This window comes from Colossoma macropomum, unplaced genomic scaffold (genome assembly GCF_904425465.1).
Source record: "Colossoma macropomum unplaced genomic scaffold, Colossoma_macropomum, whole genome shotgun sequence".
Lineage (NCBI taxonomy): Eukaryota > Metazoa > Chordata > Actinopteri > Characiformes > Serrasalmidae > Colossoma > Colossoma macropomum.
In genome coordinates this window covers 18,085,293-18,103,381 of record NW_023494810.1, presented here as the reverse complement: position 1 = coordinate 18,103,381, position 18,089 = coordinate 18,085,293, and the positions used below count along the sequence as shown (strand labels likewise).

The 18,089-nt window shown below is 38.6% G+C and overlaps 1 protein-coding gene across 6 annotated transcripts in view; it reads left to right on the top strand.

Annotated features, from left to right (window-relative positions):
- Positions 1–2,453: 2,453 nt before the first annotated feature.
- The window catches only part of mbd1b (methyl-CpG binding domain protein 1b), a 28,021-nt gene continuing 12,385 nt past the window's right edge, over positions 2,454–18,089 (top strand). For 2 of the 6 annotated variants that reach the window (XM_036559139.1, XM_036559134.1), the window contains exons 1-10: positions 2,454–2,540; positions 3,778–4,144; positions 6,558–6,698; positions 10,358–10,487; positions 12,127–12,509; positions 12,617–12,699; positions 13,020–13,051; positions 13,141–13,284; positions 14,658–14,708; positions 16,408–16,461. In XM_036559139.1, coding sequence (XP_036415032.1) covers positions 2,480–2,540; positions 3,778–4,144; positions 6,558–6,698; positions 10,358–10,487; positions 12,127–12,509; positions 12,617–12,699; positions 13,020–13,051; positions 13,141–13,284; positions 14,658–14,708; positions 16,408–16,461 — 1,446 coding nt within the window. In that variant the 5' untranslated portion in view covers positions 2,454–2,479. Of the gene's footprint in view, positions 2,541–2,964; positions 3,131–3,777; positions 4,145–6,557; positions 6,699–10,357; positions 10,488–12,126; positions 12,510–12,616; positions 12,700–13,019; positions 13,052–13,140; positions 13,285–14,657; positions 14,709–16,407; positions 16,462–18,089 lie in introns of those variants that run through there. The other 4 variants (XM_036559135.1, XM_036559136.1, XM_036559138.1 and 1 more) reach the window with 4 other exon arrangements.

Sequence of the window (18,089 nt, the reverse complement as noted above, 5' to 3'; positions counted from 1 at the left end):
GTACAAATACAATATATTTAATGTTTTACCTTATCAAATTAGTTGTTTCAATATTCAAAAAAACATGCATAAATGGCAGAAGACCAAATGTGCCATTTGTGACAATTTTAGGCATGTTTCTATACTGTGCACTGTGGAAGCCATATGTCAAAAACATCTAGAAACACTGATGGGTTGAGCTGATCTGTAATGGGCTGATGTGTATTGTCATCCAGATCAACTTTTCACATTGTTTGTGGAAATAATGGAATTGTAACAAATAAGAAAAGGACCATTCAGATAGTTACAAGCCTAAAGTTCAAAAGCCAAGGTCTATTATGGTATGGGGGTGTATTAGTGGCCATGGCATCAGTAACTTGCGCATCTGTCAAAGCACCCTTGGTGTTGAAAGATATAAACATATTTTGGAGCAACATATGCTGCCTTCTGCACGTCTATTTCAGGGACGTCCATGCTTATTTCAACATGCCAGTAATCAGAGACTGTAGGTGCTGGACTGGCCACCCTGCGGTCCAGATGATGAAAGCCCTGTATGTTTGTGCAGTGGAAGGACTGCAAGAATGATTAGTAAATGCTGTTAAATGGAAAGGTGATGTAACACAGTGATGAACATGCTCTTGTCCCAACTTTTTTGGAAAAAAAATCTATAAGGTGTTTTTGCACTGTTTTTGATTTAATACAGGTCAAACATAATTGAAGCATCACTTTCTTTCTTCTTGCTTTCTTTATCATAATTTCACATACTGTCTCATTTTTTTGGAAGTGGTGTTTGTAAACACACTCAGAGTGGTTATATGTTAAGTGCACCATTCTAGAGAAACTTACCGAATCATTATTGTTCAAGGTGACACCTGGTGTCCAATGCTGTGCAGAAAGCCTTATCTGCATGCCACTGACAATTGTGATGATACTGCTGCATGCAGACTTTAACAATTTAATCGTAAACATTGCTTAACCTACCTCACTATACTCTTGAGCGCTTCTCATATTCATAATAACAGATCATCATTACAGGCCCCTAACAGCAGTCACTGACATTCTCTGTGGCATGCTTCTAACAGTAGTTGTAGTAGTGGTAACAGTGACTGATACAGATCTGTTTCTCATTGTTACTATGATAGGCCTCTAACTGTATCAGTTATCAGTGCTTGGTCTAAATACTAAAGTCTAAATACTTCAGTCCGAGGACAGGCTGTTTTTTCTCTTTTCTCACTCGATGGCTACTTTATTAGGTACAACTACACTGTACACTTAAACTCACTGACAGTATTATCTGGTATCTATGTACCATGTAGGTGCACTTTGAAGTTCTACACTTACAGATTATAGCCCATTTATTCTCTGCATATTTTATTAGCCCTCCTTTACCCCTTTCATCAATGGTCAGGACTCCAACTGAGCATTTTTGGGTGATAGTGACACTGACATGGAAGAAGCAGGATAGTGTATGTTGGAGTGGTGCATCACACAGCAGTATTGCAGGAGTTTTTAAAACACCGTGTACACTTATTGCCCATTCCTTGCCTTGTTAATCCACCTTGCATTTGACGATGGCTCAGTCTGTGCTGTTGCTGCACGGTTGAAAATGCATTTAAGATAAATTACATTTTAATTACATTTTGACACAATTGTATAATCACATTAAGCATAAATATGCAGTTCTGGAAATACATTTTACTTTAAATAAAGCTACTCGTAAAGCATCTAAAACTGTATAAATGAAATGCCAATACTAGTATACCAAATGGCAAATTAAACTCAGTATTGAATTTTCAATTTGAGCTCAACATTGCATATATGAGTAGGAAATCTAAATGCAAACATACAAATACATTGCCATATTACATTTTAATTATTATTTTTGACAGTGATATGCTTCCGTACTAGATGTTCATCGGTGGTCAGTTTCTGGCCACAGGATGCTGCTGGCCGTTTATTTTTGTTTGGTGGACTATTTTCAGCTCAGTAGTGACGCTGCGTTGTTCTTTCAGCAAGACTGCTGTGTGTTCCACTTGTAACCAACACACACACATGCCACTACCATGTCAGTCACTGCAGTGATGAAACCTCAAGTAAACACAAAGTAAAGCAAGTCACGTTATAAAATCACTAACCATATTATAACATCACGTGATAACAGTGAGAGTGGAGTAATAAGAGTTTTGAGCATAGTAGTTTTACCGCTGAAACCTTGAGTATCAGCTGAAGAAAAAGAAAATACGATATCTGTACCGTGCCATCCTTAAATATTACTTATTTGGCTGTGGAGCCTCTTGTACTAGTTTACAGGCCCCGTTTGCCCACGGAGGAGTTTACAGTAGAATTTAGAGACGAAAATCTGCTTATTATACACAAAGTGAGGCTGAGGAGCAGGAGCTTGGTCATCTGGTGAAAACATATCCCATATATCACACTAAATCCACCATTAAGTCCCCAAATATTTCACACTTAAAGTAAATTCGGTTTGAACTGCAGTCACATGGTTCAGCCTGGCGTTCTTTGTCCGAGTTCAACAGCCCGGAGCTTCCGCTTTCTAGAAAGTAAGTCTTTCGAATAATAATCATTATTATTTTGGCATATATTTCTAAAAGACATGCGGGCAGCATATTGTTATGAACGTAAGAGTCGCGTCGGAATGTGCAGACAGTGAGGGAGCAGATGAGCAGTTTTGCCAGACAACTTTGGCATTGGGTTTGCTAGCGGCTTTGAATATGCGAGTTGGGGCTAGAGGTCTCGTCCCAATTCGTGCGCTTGTGTACTAGCTACCTTGAGTTAGGCGTTCTAGTTCTTAAACGCCTTAAAAGGGCTTTTGAATTCATATGATGAATAATTTTGCCTGCATTTATAAAGAGCAGAGGGCATTCTGTTATTAAGGATCGTGTCACAATGTGTGGAAGTGAAAACAGAGCTGTCTTCCCACAAATTCTGCGCACTACTTAGACCACTTAGCTAGAACTGGATAGGCGTTCTAGTTAGAGGGTAAGTGCGCTTATTGAGGCACAGCCGCTGTGTTAGCTTAGCTAGGCAAGGCTAGGCTAGCTGTGATAGCAATCTGATCATGGAACAGGGAAATAGGCGCCAACTGCCAGTCTTACTCATTCTGGAGCAGAAAAGCTTATAAAATTAAAAGGTGAGAGGCTTAAATATATATTTTACGAATCGTCTTGGCGCTAAATGGTGGAACGTCATATTCTCCAGCTAACGTTAGCTTGCTAACCTATGCGATTTAGTTGAATAGCTAGCTAGTAAGCTAGCTTGTTGGCTAGTTAGCTAGCGTTAGCTAGAGGAAACAACTGTTTGCAAAAAACTATAGCTAGCTATTTGCAGCTAATAGCAGACTCAGTTAGCTATATACCTTTTGAGCGCAATATATTTAGCTAATATTAGAAAACTGCTTTAAGTCTTCTCGAACAACGTAACCTAGCTAGCTAGCTAACTGCCATTTACCCGACTTAGCTATGTGCAAGTCTAAGATGTAAATCTCTTAACGTCGTAGTTCAGTAACGTTAGGTAGCTAACGTTAACTGTTAATTAAGAACAGTCCAAGCTAGTAACGTTAACTGAGTTATGTCATCAACTTTTAAATTTTCGATAACTGAACAAATTTTACTGTATATTTAGCCTTGATGTTAGTTAAGACAGTATGTTTACGTTACGATATAAACAACGATGTGTACATTAGCATGCTATGCTAGTCTATGATAAGGAAGGACTTTACTGTATTTTTGTTAACTGGGTGGTATTTTCTCATTTAAACGTTATGCTGATGTAATCAAGGCGACCACGGTTGTAAGAGAGCCATGGAGAAGGAGAAAGAGGCACAGGGAGGTGAAGGACCCTCCGGGCAGCAGAAGATGGAAGAGAATATTTCCAACATTGAGGACAAAAAAAGCCTGTCCAGCAGCACAGACATTAGAGATAACGGCACAGACCGCAGTGCTGGACAAGCCTTGAGTGAAACAGGCAGTGAGCCTGTAAAAGGTGTAGATGAGCCTCCAGCTGACTGGTTTGAACCTCTGGAGGAGGACTGTGCTGATGAGGATGCCCAAAGCTGCGACCTGGACATGGAGAGCCTGGCCGGGAGTGAGCGGAGTGGGAGTGTGGCGGGCAGTGAGTGGAACCACACAGGAAGCGGAACAGTGGGGTATGTTAAAAGACTACTTTGGAGAAAAATCTAATTTACCCAATTTCCCCGCTTACCTTAAACGTAATCAAGCAGCCAAGACATATTTGGTGTCTGAAGGTTGCCTCTTGTTTTGCGCTGGAGCTGCTAAGTTAATGTGGATAATGGAAACTTATACCTCAACAGCTAGTCTCATGTAGATGTAGATTAAATCATCACATACTTGCAGACGTTTTTTTCGATATTTCTGCATAATTGACTTGTTAAGATGTGAATACAAAGTCATTCAGAGTGGTTTGATGTGAAATGTGCTGGTGTAGAAAAATTTAGATTTAGAATCGTTCACAGCAGAGGAAATGGTATCCAGAGGTTTGAAGTGATTAAAGGGGAATTCTCCGGATTTTTCACGTGTGTTTTTATGTGAAATGCTCACTTCTAAAGAACCTTACCAACTCAGACTTGTTCACAGTGGGGCTGATGAGAACCAGATGTCTGAAGCGTTTAATGCCTCTAAAAGCTCCCTCATAGACAGCTTTTACATGAAATCGTTACCAATACACTGTCTGATGCCTGAAACATTGTATTACAAAAGTGTTTACTGTGTGAAGATTTCTTTTTAAAAATTTCAAATACATTAATGGTGGAGAGATACATGTGGAGCGTTGTAAGGCAAAATAATCCGCAAAGAAAACATATTTTTTACAGATTTACCACTACTTTACCATCATCAACATTACCTATAAATCTCATAAAACATTTATGTTCACTATGGGTGTGTTTTGGATAGTGAATAAAATGGCTTTATTTGTGTCATAGACATCATGACCCCTGGTTCCTGTCACCTCCATTGTAAAGAAATCTGAGTTGTTAAGTTTCTCTACATTGAACCATTTTGACTTAATTTACATCTTAACCTCTGCATTATGCAGAATATTTAAAAAATCAGCAGAATTCCCCTTTAAAGCCTTTAAAAGCTACCTCACAGAAAGCTGTTACACAAAATGGTTATGATTATGTTGCATGATGCCTGAGACATTGTGTGCATTTACATGCACACTAATAATCAGTTATCAAATTGTTCAAGTGGTCATGTAAACAGAATATTCCGATTGCTTACTTTGGATTAAGGCCGTTAAAAGATTTCTTGAAATCCAATAAAGTTACCTGGATTTTAGCCCAGTAATTGGGTTTTTCAGCAGATGTAAACTTTTACTCTGATCTCTTTCCTTGTTTTAGTCTGTGCATGTGTACAAACAGAGGGTAGAGCTGTCCTGCAAACAGCATTTGTCAGAGCACCCATGAAATGGCAACAAAACAGAGCACTGCAGAGCCAACTACATGCTTGACAAATTGAAGAATTTGAATATTCCTTGTCTTCTAGATAATCCATATTCATTGTTGCCGATAAAGTCTCCAAGTTTTTAAAAAAAAAGCAAAAAGCTACAGCATGAAGTTTGAATTTTATGTCACGAGTTTATTCGTGGGTTACAAAGCAAGGAAATATGATTATTGCCTGCCTCATGTAGACCTGAAGTTTTCTGAATACTCAAGTGCATGTCAACATGTTGAAGGAATTACTTACAAAATCTGATTTTCTGCATGTAAACACGCTAATTACTGTAGTTTGAAATAAGCATTTTGGCCTCATGCATATTTTTAAATGCATTCATGGTGGAGAGGTACATGCAGGGCATTGTAAGGCAAAATAGTCCCCAAAGAAAACCACCATTTACCACTATTTTACCACCTTCAACATTACATAGAACAACTCAGAAGTCATGTGAAGATTCACATGCAAGTTCTTTTAGATTTTAGAGCTAGAAAGTTTTGTTACACCTAGTTAGTGAGTTGCTCAAGGCACTTACAAAGTGAGTCAAGAGGGCAATAGATGTTTGGGGAGTTGCCGAGTACATCTGAGTATTGTCTGCTTAGCTGTCTTAAGATATCCCATGGTCGTGTAGGATTTGGCCGAGTGGAGGCATGTATAAATTAAACAAGAGCAACCCAAAAATAGAAACCTGGATGACACCACAGGTCACTGGCACTCTCTCAGAAACATTATCTTCTATTTCAACTGAGTAGTTCCTATCTTGCAGATATGATGTAAACCATTTTTACAAAAGTATGCCAGTGCTGTCTGAGAGATTGGAGGTCATGGGCATTCATTGGTGGTTTTTGGTCTTGCCTTTTACGCAGACATTTTTCTGCATCCCCTGCATCTTTGTAATATTATGATAACCTAATGCACGGTACAAGGTGAAAATCCTTGCAAACACTTGTTAAGGAACGTTGGTCTTAAACTGTTTTATTTATATATGTATGTGTGTGTGTGTGTGTGTGTGTGTGTGTGTGTGTGTGTGTGTGTGTGTGTGTGTGTATATATATACATATATAACACACAACACACCAATAATAATACATATCTATTTTACAGAAGGGGAAGAAAACCACCACGGCGGCGGGTCGGAGATGAGGACTGGGAGGACTGGCCGATACTGGGTGAAGGCTGGAAACGCAGAGTGGTTTTACGCCGCTCTGGTATGAGCATGGGGCAGATAGACACGTACTACATGAGGTGCGTTTACGGCAGAGCTGTCATGATTAATTGATCATTAAAAAAAAAAATTCATAGGTTGGCCTGGGTGATAAATTGCAATTATCAAAAATGTTGCTTCCCTTTAAAATACATTAATTTACAACTTAACATTAACTTACAACTTATGAGGTGTGGGCTCATGGTGACTTGCGTGCTTAGTGCCTGCTACTGAAGAAAATTTAGACAGCAACCCGTATTAAAGTAAGTTCTAAAGCCACATCCACATGCTTTACATGTAAAGGGAGATGAGTTGTTCATTGTTACAGCAGAGTCGCTCAGCTACAACTATGCTTGTAGGAAACCATGAAGTGCTATATTTTCATAATGTTACAATTCATCTGAACTATTTCCATACTTAAACTATGTGGAAAAAGCAAAGGTTTTCATCTGACGATATGTTGCAGAGACAGGAACTTTTAAACCCCTCCAACAAAAAAAAAAAAAAATCAACCTTTCCAGCTTTTTTTTTTATTTATTATTTTATTTATTAATATTTTTTTTGGATTATCAGTTATTTTGTCCTCTATTTTACTTTGTACAACTTTTTGCATTAAAAGACAGTATATGCTTTATTTATGTTGTAGTAACCACTTCATTTAAAAATCCAGGGCTCATACGATGCCATGCCATGCTTATATGAATTTTACAGAAATATCATGTATAATGATTTTCATTGTAAGGGCTGCTACTCTACTGTAGTCTAACCGCTTATTAATCCCCTGAAGCAGTGCATTGTTTTAGCAGTGAAAGGGAATTAACCCATTGTGTACTAATTATTTCATATTATTTAATATTTTTTTAGTAAGCTGTTTAAAGTAGTTGTTTAGTTTTTCAGCAGTTCTTTCCCAAGAAAGCAGTTAAAGCCTTCAAAGCAGCATCACTGCAGTACTTTTCATCACTGATATCAGATTACATTGCCCTATTGCATGATGATGTATACAGTGATGATTAATACAAATGTAAAATTCTGCTGCTCTTTTACAGAAAAACAATGCTTGAAGAATATACCCATTTATTATTTTTTGCCATGTAGACTTTTGGTATATGACAGCTGGCCACTACATTAAGTACACCTCCTTGCATCTGCAGTCATTGTCCATTTCATTAGCTCCACTTACCATGCAGGTACACATTGTAGTTCTAAAATTACAGACTGTGTTCTGCATACTTTGTTTAGCCCTTATTACACTGCTCTTCAAAGGTCAGGACCACTACAGAGCAGGTATTATTTGGGTGGTGGATCATTCTCAGCACTGCAGTGATACTTATGTGGTGGTGGTGTGTTAGTGTATGTTGCACTAGTATACAGTACACCTATATGGTAAATGAGTGGATCAGACACAGCAGTGCAGATGGAGTTTTTAAACACCTCACTGTCATTGCTAGACTAGAATAGTCCAGCCACCACTGTCCTGTGGACAGCATCCTGTGACCACTGATGAAGCAATAGAGGATGATTAACACAAACTGTGGAGCAACACATGAGCTATTGTCTCTGACTTGATGTCTGCAAGGTGGACAAAGTAGGAAAGTCTGATAGAGTGGACAGTGACTGGACACAGTGTTTAAAAACCACAGCAGCACTGCTCTCTAACCAGCGCAACACACATTAACATGCCTCTACCATGGCAGTGTTACTGCAGGGCTGAGAATGATCCACCACCCAAAACGGGGTCTTGACCATTGAAGAACAGAGTGAAGGTGGCTAACAAATTATGCAGACTAACAGATGTATCACAGTCTGTAATTCTACAGACTACAGTGTGCACCTGTATGGTAAGTGGAGCTAATGAAATGGACAGTGGATGTAGATGCAAGGAGGTGTACTGAATGAAGTGGTCATTTGGCATATATCAAAACACTATGTGACTGTGTCATTATTATCACATACTATATGGCTTATTCCAAGTGGTGGAAACAGGCTTCCATGCAGTGCTCTTCTTCAGGTTTAGGACATCAAATTTATGGCATATTTTCTCACCCTACTGGGCTGGCATGCTCATGCAAGCATTTTCAAGATGTCTTTGTGTTCTCTCTGAAATGCATTGTTCTGTAATAATAATATACACCAGCCTTGCTTGAAATGTGAACAGATCTTTCCAAACTGTACTAATAACATTTTTATCGTGGCCAATTCCGCCTCTGCAGTGCCCCTCTGGTTCAACTTTGCCATAGGCACGGATTATGTGTCTTTGTACGAAAGTACAATGACGTGTTGCAGTATGCAAATCAGTCAACCAATGTGTAAAGAGATGGCTCTTCTCGTGCTGTGCTCATAAATGTGAAATCATACAAGCCTAGAGCGATGGAGAACATCGGCACCATTTTGGATGTTTTTCCATAAGTATCGTCTCATCATCATTTAGCGTGTTATTCAGTGTTCAACATGTGATTAGGTAACCTGACGGGCCGATTTAGTGAGGATTCTTGCAAGTCTCCATATAGCTGCTGATAAGTGCCATGACAACTTGCAGAGCGTAAAGATTTAGGGCCACTGCAGCAAGCCCTGCATGACAGATGAGGCAGTTCATGACCCCAACCTGGTCATATCTGTGAACAGCAGTCTCCCTGTTATACTTCTGTGCTTGGAATCAAATAGGCAGCATGCTAAAAACTAGGTTATGATACAGGTAATGCTAGAGAATGGCTAGCATAAGCTAACTAGCTTAGGCTGCAAAGGTTGGGTTAGCTTTTTTCTGCATTAACTTTTAATATACTGTGGCCACAACCCTACTGCAAATGTTCTCAAGAAGTGAGAGGTTTGTACAGTGCCCACAAGTGCACCTGTATAGAAGGAAATGGTACTCTATTGGCCTAATAGAAGTATATTTTTCATAGCTTGATGTCAAAACGAATGAAACAATGTTCAAAGAAATCCACTCCATTCATATCAAATATGGACCTGCTGAACAGATAATTAGAAGCTGGCTGTCACGGTTTTAGGGAATGTTCCACCATTCTGACACCTCTCTCGCTTGCTGTTAATCATTTTCTGGCACTACGTTAACTCTTCGGCAGCTTGAGTCAGTGGCTCATACTGGTAAGGCTCAAGACAAACTGCCTGATCAGAAACACCTTCCCCCCATTGAAGATGGGGATGGCAGTAGAGAAAAATCTTCAACCTTGTAAGACCTCAAACTTGCAAAAGTGCAATTTGATTCTGTCAGTCTCCATATTTTCTGGTAGCTAACCTTAGCTATAAAAACACAGCAGCCCAGCCCGCCTGGTTTCCTTTGCACCCCCACCTCCAAACCCTTAGATTACTGCAGTGCCCCTCCCAATGTGCCCCTTTTGAGTCATTTTCCAGGTTGAGCCAGGGGTGGAGTTAGCTGAAAATAGTGGGGTGTAGTTACTCTTCAGAAATATCTGAACATGTGTGAACAATGCGGAAGTCTTTATAAAGACTTCCTTGTTTATCTTTTTCAAATAAAGTATTTTGAATGGCTCCGCATGATTTGTTTCTGTTCAGTTGATTTTTATTGTTTGGCCTTTTAATAGTCAAAATGATCAGTGGATTACTCAATTACTAATATAATCGATTGTGACATCCATAATTTACAATAGATGAATCAACAACATGGTATTTTTCTCTCTGTTGTCTTATGCTTGGCTGTTAATCAGTGGTGTGTTTTTTGCAGCCCTAAAGGTGAAAGAGTGCGGAGTAAGATTGAGCTGCTGAAATGCATTAAGAATACGATTGACCTTACAAACTTCGACTTCAAAATGGGGAAATTTTTCGATGGTGAACCGCCAAAAAGAGGACCAAGGGTAAGCAAAGAATAATTCTGCTGAAGAATGAAAAGTGCATGTAGAATGTACGTGGAAGAAACTCCTGGAGTGTAAATGAATAGATCTGAAGGACAGTCATGTGCTGATGCAGTGCCCCCAAAAAGGGTTTAACAAAATGATGTTTGTCTCGGAGAAGCACTTAAACTGATGGTAGACTCTTTGTGTGGAGAAAGCCTGAAAAAGAAATCAAATTAGACTGCACAAAGGGTATCGCAAAGCATAGAGATTGAAATGTCTCCTGCTGTTTTCTCACAGTGATTCTGATGAGCTTGTGTTCATTGGTGGGATCATGAACTGAAAAATGTACAAAGTAGGCTTGGGCGGTACGACGGTAATATGGTATACCACGGTATGTAAAAATAATGACATGTCAAATTTCAGTTCCATGTCTGAACGGATAAACACGTTCCACCCACTTACATTTAGAGGGCAAAATCAGAGCCAGGAAAGACCTCAGAAAATATGAGCATAATAGCAGCTCAGCCACAGCAAAGAGCTCCACACATCAGAGCTGCACGTTCTCTGTACATATGTGATTGGAAGCACTGTTTGGGTCTGTAGCTGCTCGGTAAGCTAACGCTAAGGTAGCATATCAGGCTAAAGATCCCAACACCGCAGAACAGGGTTAATTTCGCCTTTATGTCCTTTCAGGCTTCTCGACTTCACTATCTCAAATTTTAATCATTATTTTTAATAATGTGAACTTGTGTCAGTGCTTTAGCTAGTTGAGACAGAATCTATCATATTCTGTGGTGGCAGAGCTGTTAGCTGTAATGCAGCACTGTTTAACATTTATCAACTGTTCGATAGATGGTTTGACATTTATCGGTGATGACTTGAAAGTCGTGCACTGTGTTCACTTATTTGGTAACCAAGTAAAGCGAACTCCTTTTTTTTTATTTTGAAATAACACTAGACAAGATGCCAAAAAGTGTTTCGCTTCAATTTCCACTCTTTTTAGGCTCAAATACGGTCACATGCTGTATACCATGGTAAAACGTCAGGAAAATATTAAGATATGAAAAATAGATACCACACATGCCTAGTACAAAGGCTTTTTGGATGCCTTTTAAAATGATGTCATTTGGTTTGACATTTTGTTTCTTAACCCAATTAACTTGGGTACATGAAGTACATTTTTAAGTATGCCAAATGTCCAAACACTTTTTGTGGCCAATGTTTGCACTAAGTAATCTAGTAAACACATAACAAATGCATTATGATGGTATGAATATTAGAGGTGTGAAAATGCATTAATGCATCAACCCTAAAGTGGTGCATCAATTTTGTAGTATTATAGTCAATTATAATTGATGATGATGATGATATTTGAATAAAAAATTACTTATTTTTCAGCCCTTATTTTTTGTCCAGTAAACAGTGGGGATACATGCAAATGTAAATAAAAATGATCTATTGTTTTTGTTATCTGTATTCCACTGCTGTGCAAATTGTTCCTCCAGCCAAGTGTTAGGGTGAATCTTCAGATTGCTGCAACTAAATCGTCTCTGAAGACAGAGATTTATACCTCATAAGTAATGCTTTGACTTTTTTTTTGTTTGTTTGTTTGTTTGTTTGGTTTTGTTTTTTTGGTTTTTCCTCTTCCTCTGTCCTGTAGAAGCGCAGGATGGGACGGTCGTCTCCAGCCGATTGTGGCTTTTCTTCTGAATCGAGTTTTCAGAATGAATCAGCAGACGCTGCTGACCGCACCTACAGTCCGGGCCCCATGTTCAACCTTGGTCAGTCTGCTCAGAACAGGGTCAGTTCACCCTCTAAACAAAAGGACAGTACTTCTAGTCCAGCCAAATCCAATGATGACCCAGGCTTGGACCTCAGAACCCCTTCCACCACCCCAAACAGCCAAAATGGCCCATCTAATGGAGGATTTCCTTCAAAACCATCAGACGTGCCTGTTCGCCCCAAGAATGACACAGCATACATCCCACCTAATGCTGTCCTTGGGTATGACTACACTACACTTCTGTGTGTGCACACTTGTGTGTGAGTGAGAGACAGTTTGTATGTGATTTTTCTCTTTTATTTATTTTTTTTAAACAAAGGACAGTGCTGTATAAACTTGTTTCTCTGTTTGCATTCTTTTCTCTTAGCATCTGTGTAAGATGTAGGAACTCGTTTACAGGTGTAGAGGGACAGACCATGTGTGGGAAATGCAGCAGAGCATGCAACGCCTGTAAGTTGTTGTTGTTGATTTAAGTTAAATAACAATTTTCACACAACACAACGTAGTATGTCTACAGCTTTATATGTGTTTGTGCTGGGTGTTGTACCAGTGTTTGTGCTACACAGCTATGTTTTCTAGTTTTATCTGTATTGATAAATAACGAACTATTAATTTGTGGGGGATTCATACATCTTTATCACATACCGTGATACTTTTTCATATTTTGAAAATATTATGGTATTAATTTTTTTAGTATTGCCCAGCACTGGTATCATTATTTAACATTAACATCTAAGATAGGATTTGTTTTTTGTTTTCCCCTTGTCTAGCTAAAGACAACCGCAACATTATCTTCAGAAAGGTAAGTGATCGTGAGGTTCATGCAGATTTTTCTTAATTAGTTTAAAGAAGCAGGACAAGAAGCAGAGTTCTTGTCACTGTTTTGTCCAGTGGCTTCCTTGTGGGTTTTGCCGAGCCTGCCAGCTGACAGAGGATTGTGGGACGTGTGCCAGCTGCAGGAATGGAAAATTGAACCCTGATGCTAGAAGGCCTGTTCGGTGCCGCAAGAGGAAATGCTTATGCCCCACTCTCAAGGTAATGAAGGAACGTTAGGCAAAACGAATGATATATGGTTGGTCGTTCTGCATGTCAGTTAAATAGTCATTTCCTGTCAATGCAGTCGATTCTCTGCCTCGTTTAGTGCCAAACATGCCATACGCTTGAAGATGGTCGGAAGTATGGCTTTCGAGATTCCATTTCTAACTGTCTCTTTCGTAAAGCTCTAATTGGAGCCAGTTAAATTGGTTTTAGTTGCCCGGTGAAGTTTTTACTGCTCCGGATTGTGTGCTGGCAAACAGTCTAGAGCAGTAGAAAGCTTATTTAGACTAAAACAGGTGACCATCACAGTTGAGTTTAGTGTGTACTCAAGAACGTTGTTTTTATTTCTAAGACTATTATGCTTGAGTTATTTCTAATAAGCTGGTCAGGATCCCGGGATTAGCATTTTGTGCTACTGAGAAAATAAATATCATTGCTGCTTTTTCCTTTACCTTGTGGTATTTAAATTTTCATTAAAAAGCATAATTAGAAAGAAATCTGTTTCAGTACTGTTTTTAACATGCCCTCACAAACATGGAATCACCACTCAAAAGTCCATTACACCTGTATTACCCAAGTTGCAGCAGATGTGGAGGAGGGGACAGCAAGCATTGGATTTTGTTATTGGACTGCACGGACCCTTGGCTTGGATAACCTGCTGTGGCTTTCAGACAGCATTTCCATCATTTGTTTGGTTTTAAAAGGGAAATGTCATGTTGTGGTGATGTGAAGTTGGTGCTTGCGAAACGTTAATGCCAGGTGGACGAGAGCATAGCATGGGCTTGTTTAACCATCAGGGGGGCTGCAAGGGACCTTTTTTTTGAGTATTGCAAAAACAGCAGGTTTCCTTTCTGTCAAAAGCAAATGTTAAAAAAAACATTTCATGTCTGAACATCATACACTTTGTACAGGAAATTGCAGTGATATGTTGCAAAAGAAAAATACGAAAATACAGTTAATATTGATTCATACTGCTTTCATTTTTTAAGATGGCCCTGACATGCCCTCCTTTAAATATCATGTGTGAGTTTCTCTTGACATCGAGCATTCACCCCAACAGTAGCAGAAATGATCTATCTGCACTTTTTAAAATTTAAGGTTCCCGAAAGGTTTCTTTGGGGCCGTGCCAGAGAGGAGACTTTTTTTGGTTTCTTAAAGAACTTTTCAGTGGATGCTTTTTTTAAAGAATGATTTTTGTAAATGAAAGCATGTGTGCAAAGAACACTTTCAAAGTTTAAAGGATCGCCACATATTGTAAAGGTTGTTTACAAATTTTGGATTTTACTAGAACGTTGCAAACAAGCCAAGATCCTTGTAGGAACTTTGTATTTAAGATGATCTTCAGTGTGCATTGTTATTATTTTTTTTAGAGGAAATCTGAAGATATGCCTCCTGCGACACAGTATGGTTCAATGCTACCCGTAAGTGCAGTATTCCTTTTAATATTTTTGTTTATGCTGATCTAAGGGTGGGGAATATGACAATATTTTATTGTTATTGTGATAAATTATGTCACAGTATGCTCTTCTGAGCATTTTGTGGATATCGTCAGTACTTCAAGAACCCTCACTACGTGTTTCTTTACAAACTAGGCATAATTAGACCAGTTTAATTGGATTTAGATGTTGATGCAGATTGTGTATTCTGAAAACATCTTGGAAGTATTATGATATTTTTGCCATATCTCCCACCACTGCACTGACCTTATGTTTGTTTTGTTCCTGGCAAAGCTGAAAGTGTTTTCTGGTGATTCTAAACATGCAACAAATAAACTAAAGTTCCAAAAGCTAGGCTGCAGCTGAGAAAGGTGGGTCCTTGGTGGCAGTGTCTATGAGGGCTTCTCATTTGTATTACATAATGCAAAACAGAGTGGTCTTCCAAGCCCATTGTGGTAATCAGAAAGGATGCTGCATGCAGAATTTGATGATAAAAATATTGATGCTGTGAATGATAGTAAGCATGCAAGCAAAACATTTATATGAATGATGTGGCTACGTGAATTTTTTTGTAATTAAATGCCATCCTGCCAGCTAAAAACGTTTCAACTCACTGAAAGTGGCATGAGTGCATTTCACACCCTGCATTTAATTTACACTATCTTACTATACAACTGAAGAAGTGACGAACTGTATATTTTACTGTATTATTTATGTATACTGTTGACTTCTGCTGGCAAGCGTTGGTTTTTTGAAGCAAACAGGAGTGGAGACTTGAGGAAAATGAAGTTTAATGAACGCGTGTCTTCTCAACCAAACAAGTCTGATGAAGCTTACGCACTGATGAACTTAATGTAAATGAAATGTAAACCACACCCTCAGTTGTCTCTTTGTCTCAACGAACCCCCGGAACCCCCCACGGAATGGACAACTGCCTTTACCTTTGTAATTAAAATAGAGGTGTTGAGGCCCACTCTAGGAACCAGGATGGGTCTGAGATATCACCATCAGCAAATGGCATTGCTAAATTGGGGAGCTACAGATAACCAGATGTGAGATAGGCTAACCATTGGAGGTCGTTAAATGACAAAGGACTGCTCTCCACAGCCCCCACACATCACCCAAGAGAGACATACAAACGAGATTAATACAAAAAGGCAAGGGAAAAACAGGGAAAGGGTTTGAGAGAAGTTACAAAGTTAATAAGGAACAAATAAAGTAAAATGAAATAAAATAATATTTAACAATACTATATTATGTATACTATTATATACTATACTTCATTGGCCTTTTTAAGTAGTCAGTTTCAGCTACCATCCTTTTAAATTTATTTTTTATTTATTTATTATTTTTTTTAAGCTTTCTTCTGGTCAGGTGTGTTCGCACACAATGACTATTGATAACAGAAGACATGAAGCGTACTCTGTTAGCATCCTCGAAAATATTCAAAATTTAGACTGCATTTCTCAGCAGTATTCAAATGATATTTCTGATTGGAACAGCCTGGAAATGCAGCCCTCCTAGAACACAGTCTAGCTTTTGGAAGGCAAATAGAGTTTTGTAATATTCATTATGTTTGATTCAGTTTCCGGTTCAGGAAATTGACTGAGTCTTTCTGCAACATTTTGTTTTGATATTTTTGTTGGTTTGTTATGGGAAATTAAGGCTGTATTTTTCTACTCAGAGACCAGAAAGACGCTTGTCAGAAAGATCTGAAACTACGAGCACAGTCTCCAAGGTAAGCAAAGCAAACCTTTACTCCACAATACATTTTAGCAAAAAGATTATTCTGATCTGACGATCTGTTCGTACATTAGTTGTATCAGTACCAGTGATGAATGGGGAAATCTACCAACAAACAATATGTAACTTTATGTAACTTAAATATGAACTTTCTTCTGTCTTCTAAACCACTCTTCAACCATATAGTGCATTTCTAACATGCTCAGTGCTGTAAGTGGCTGTAAATACAGCTGAACTTTAACCGTTTTGTGTTGAAATTCCGACATGAACGCCTGAATAGAGGACAGGTTAATTTCCAGAGGTTGTTCAGTCTCATGCTATGTTATTGTTGCAAAATCATTTAGATGCTTAGTTCAGCAAGTAGTTACAGAATAGGCCTGAGAGGTAGGGCAGTGTGATTTAACGTAAAATAGCTCAATGCTTCGTAGGCGATAATTGCCTTGTTGGGAAACAGAATTGGTAAGGAACTACAGAAAACAAATAAATAAAAAACATAGGTATACATACATATATTTTACATACATACATATACACCGATCAGGCATAACATTATGACCACCACCTGGTTTCTGTGCTCATTGTCCATTTTATTAGCTCCACTTACTATATAGGTGCACTTTGTAGTTCTACAATTACAGATTGTAGTCCATCTGTTTCTCTGCGTACTTTGTTAGCCCCCTTTTACCCTGTTCTTCAGTGGTCAGAACCCCCATGGACCCTCACAGAGCAGGTACTATTTGGGTGGTGGATCATTCTCAGCACTGCAGTAACACAGATGTTATACCACCACCACGTCAGTGTTACTGCAGTGCTGAGAATAGTTAAGAGTGGAGAATAGTGAGCAGTTAGAGTAGAGATTTGTTTTTTTTTATTGTGAGTCTGTATGTTTTCATTTCCCAGAGGTACACTTAATTTTTAACATGATCTCTTTTTTTATCAGGAACTAACTGTGCTAAATTCAAAACAATTTGAACAAATGTATCAGGCTCACAGTCATCACAAATTTCCACACTTTTGTCAAAAATTCCTTTCCCAAAAACAAAGCGCCAATAGTGCGGCAAATATTGAGAGGCTGCTGTAAAATCTGTCATTTTAGCCCACAACAATCATAATGAAAGGCAACAAGAGCCTGCTGGGAATGATGCATGTAGTACAGTGTTTCAGTACATTTATATTAGATGAACAAACAAAACTATAGAATTTTTTAAGGTAATACTCAGATGAATAAATGTGCAGGTCATGGCATTGGTTTCCAAACTGGGGGATTGTCAAAAAAATGACATTTGCGCTTTCATTTAAATATTAATTAAATTTCATTTAACATGTCATTTAATTTAAGACATTTTTTATTCAAATAGCTGGCCGTGCAGTTATGCAGGTAACATTCCTTCCCTGATATGGACAACACAAACAGCTCTGACACTCCTGCCCTCCTCACCAGCTCCTGAACCTCCATGGAATGGAGAAAGCTTTGAATATTAAGTTTAATAAAAAGCCAATGCCATATTTCTGGATAGTGTTGAATATTTTTACACATGGCCAATATGAGAACTGTATGGGCGTGATCCTAATATTCTGATGAACATTATTTACTCATTCAGTATTATTTACTACATCTGGTAT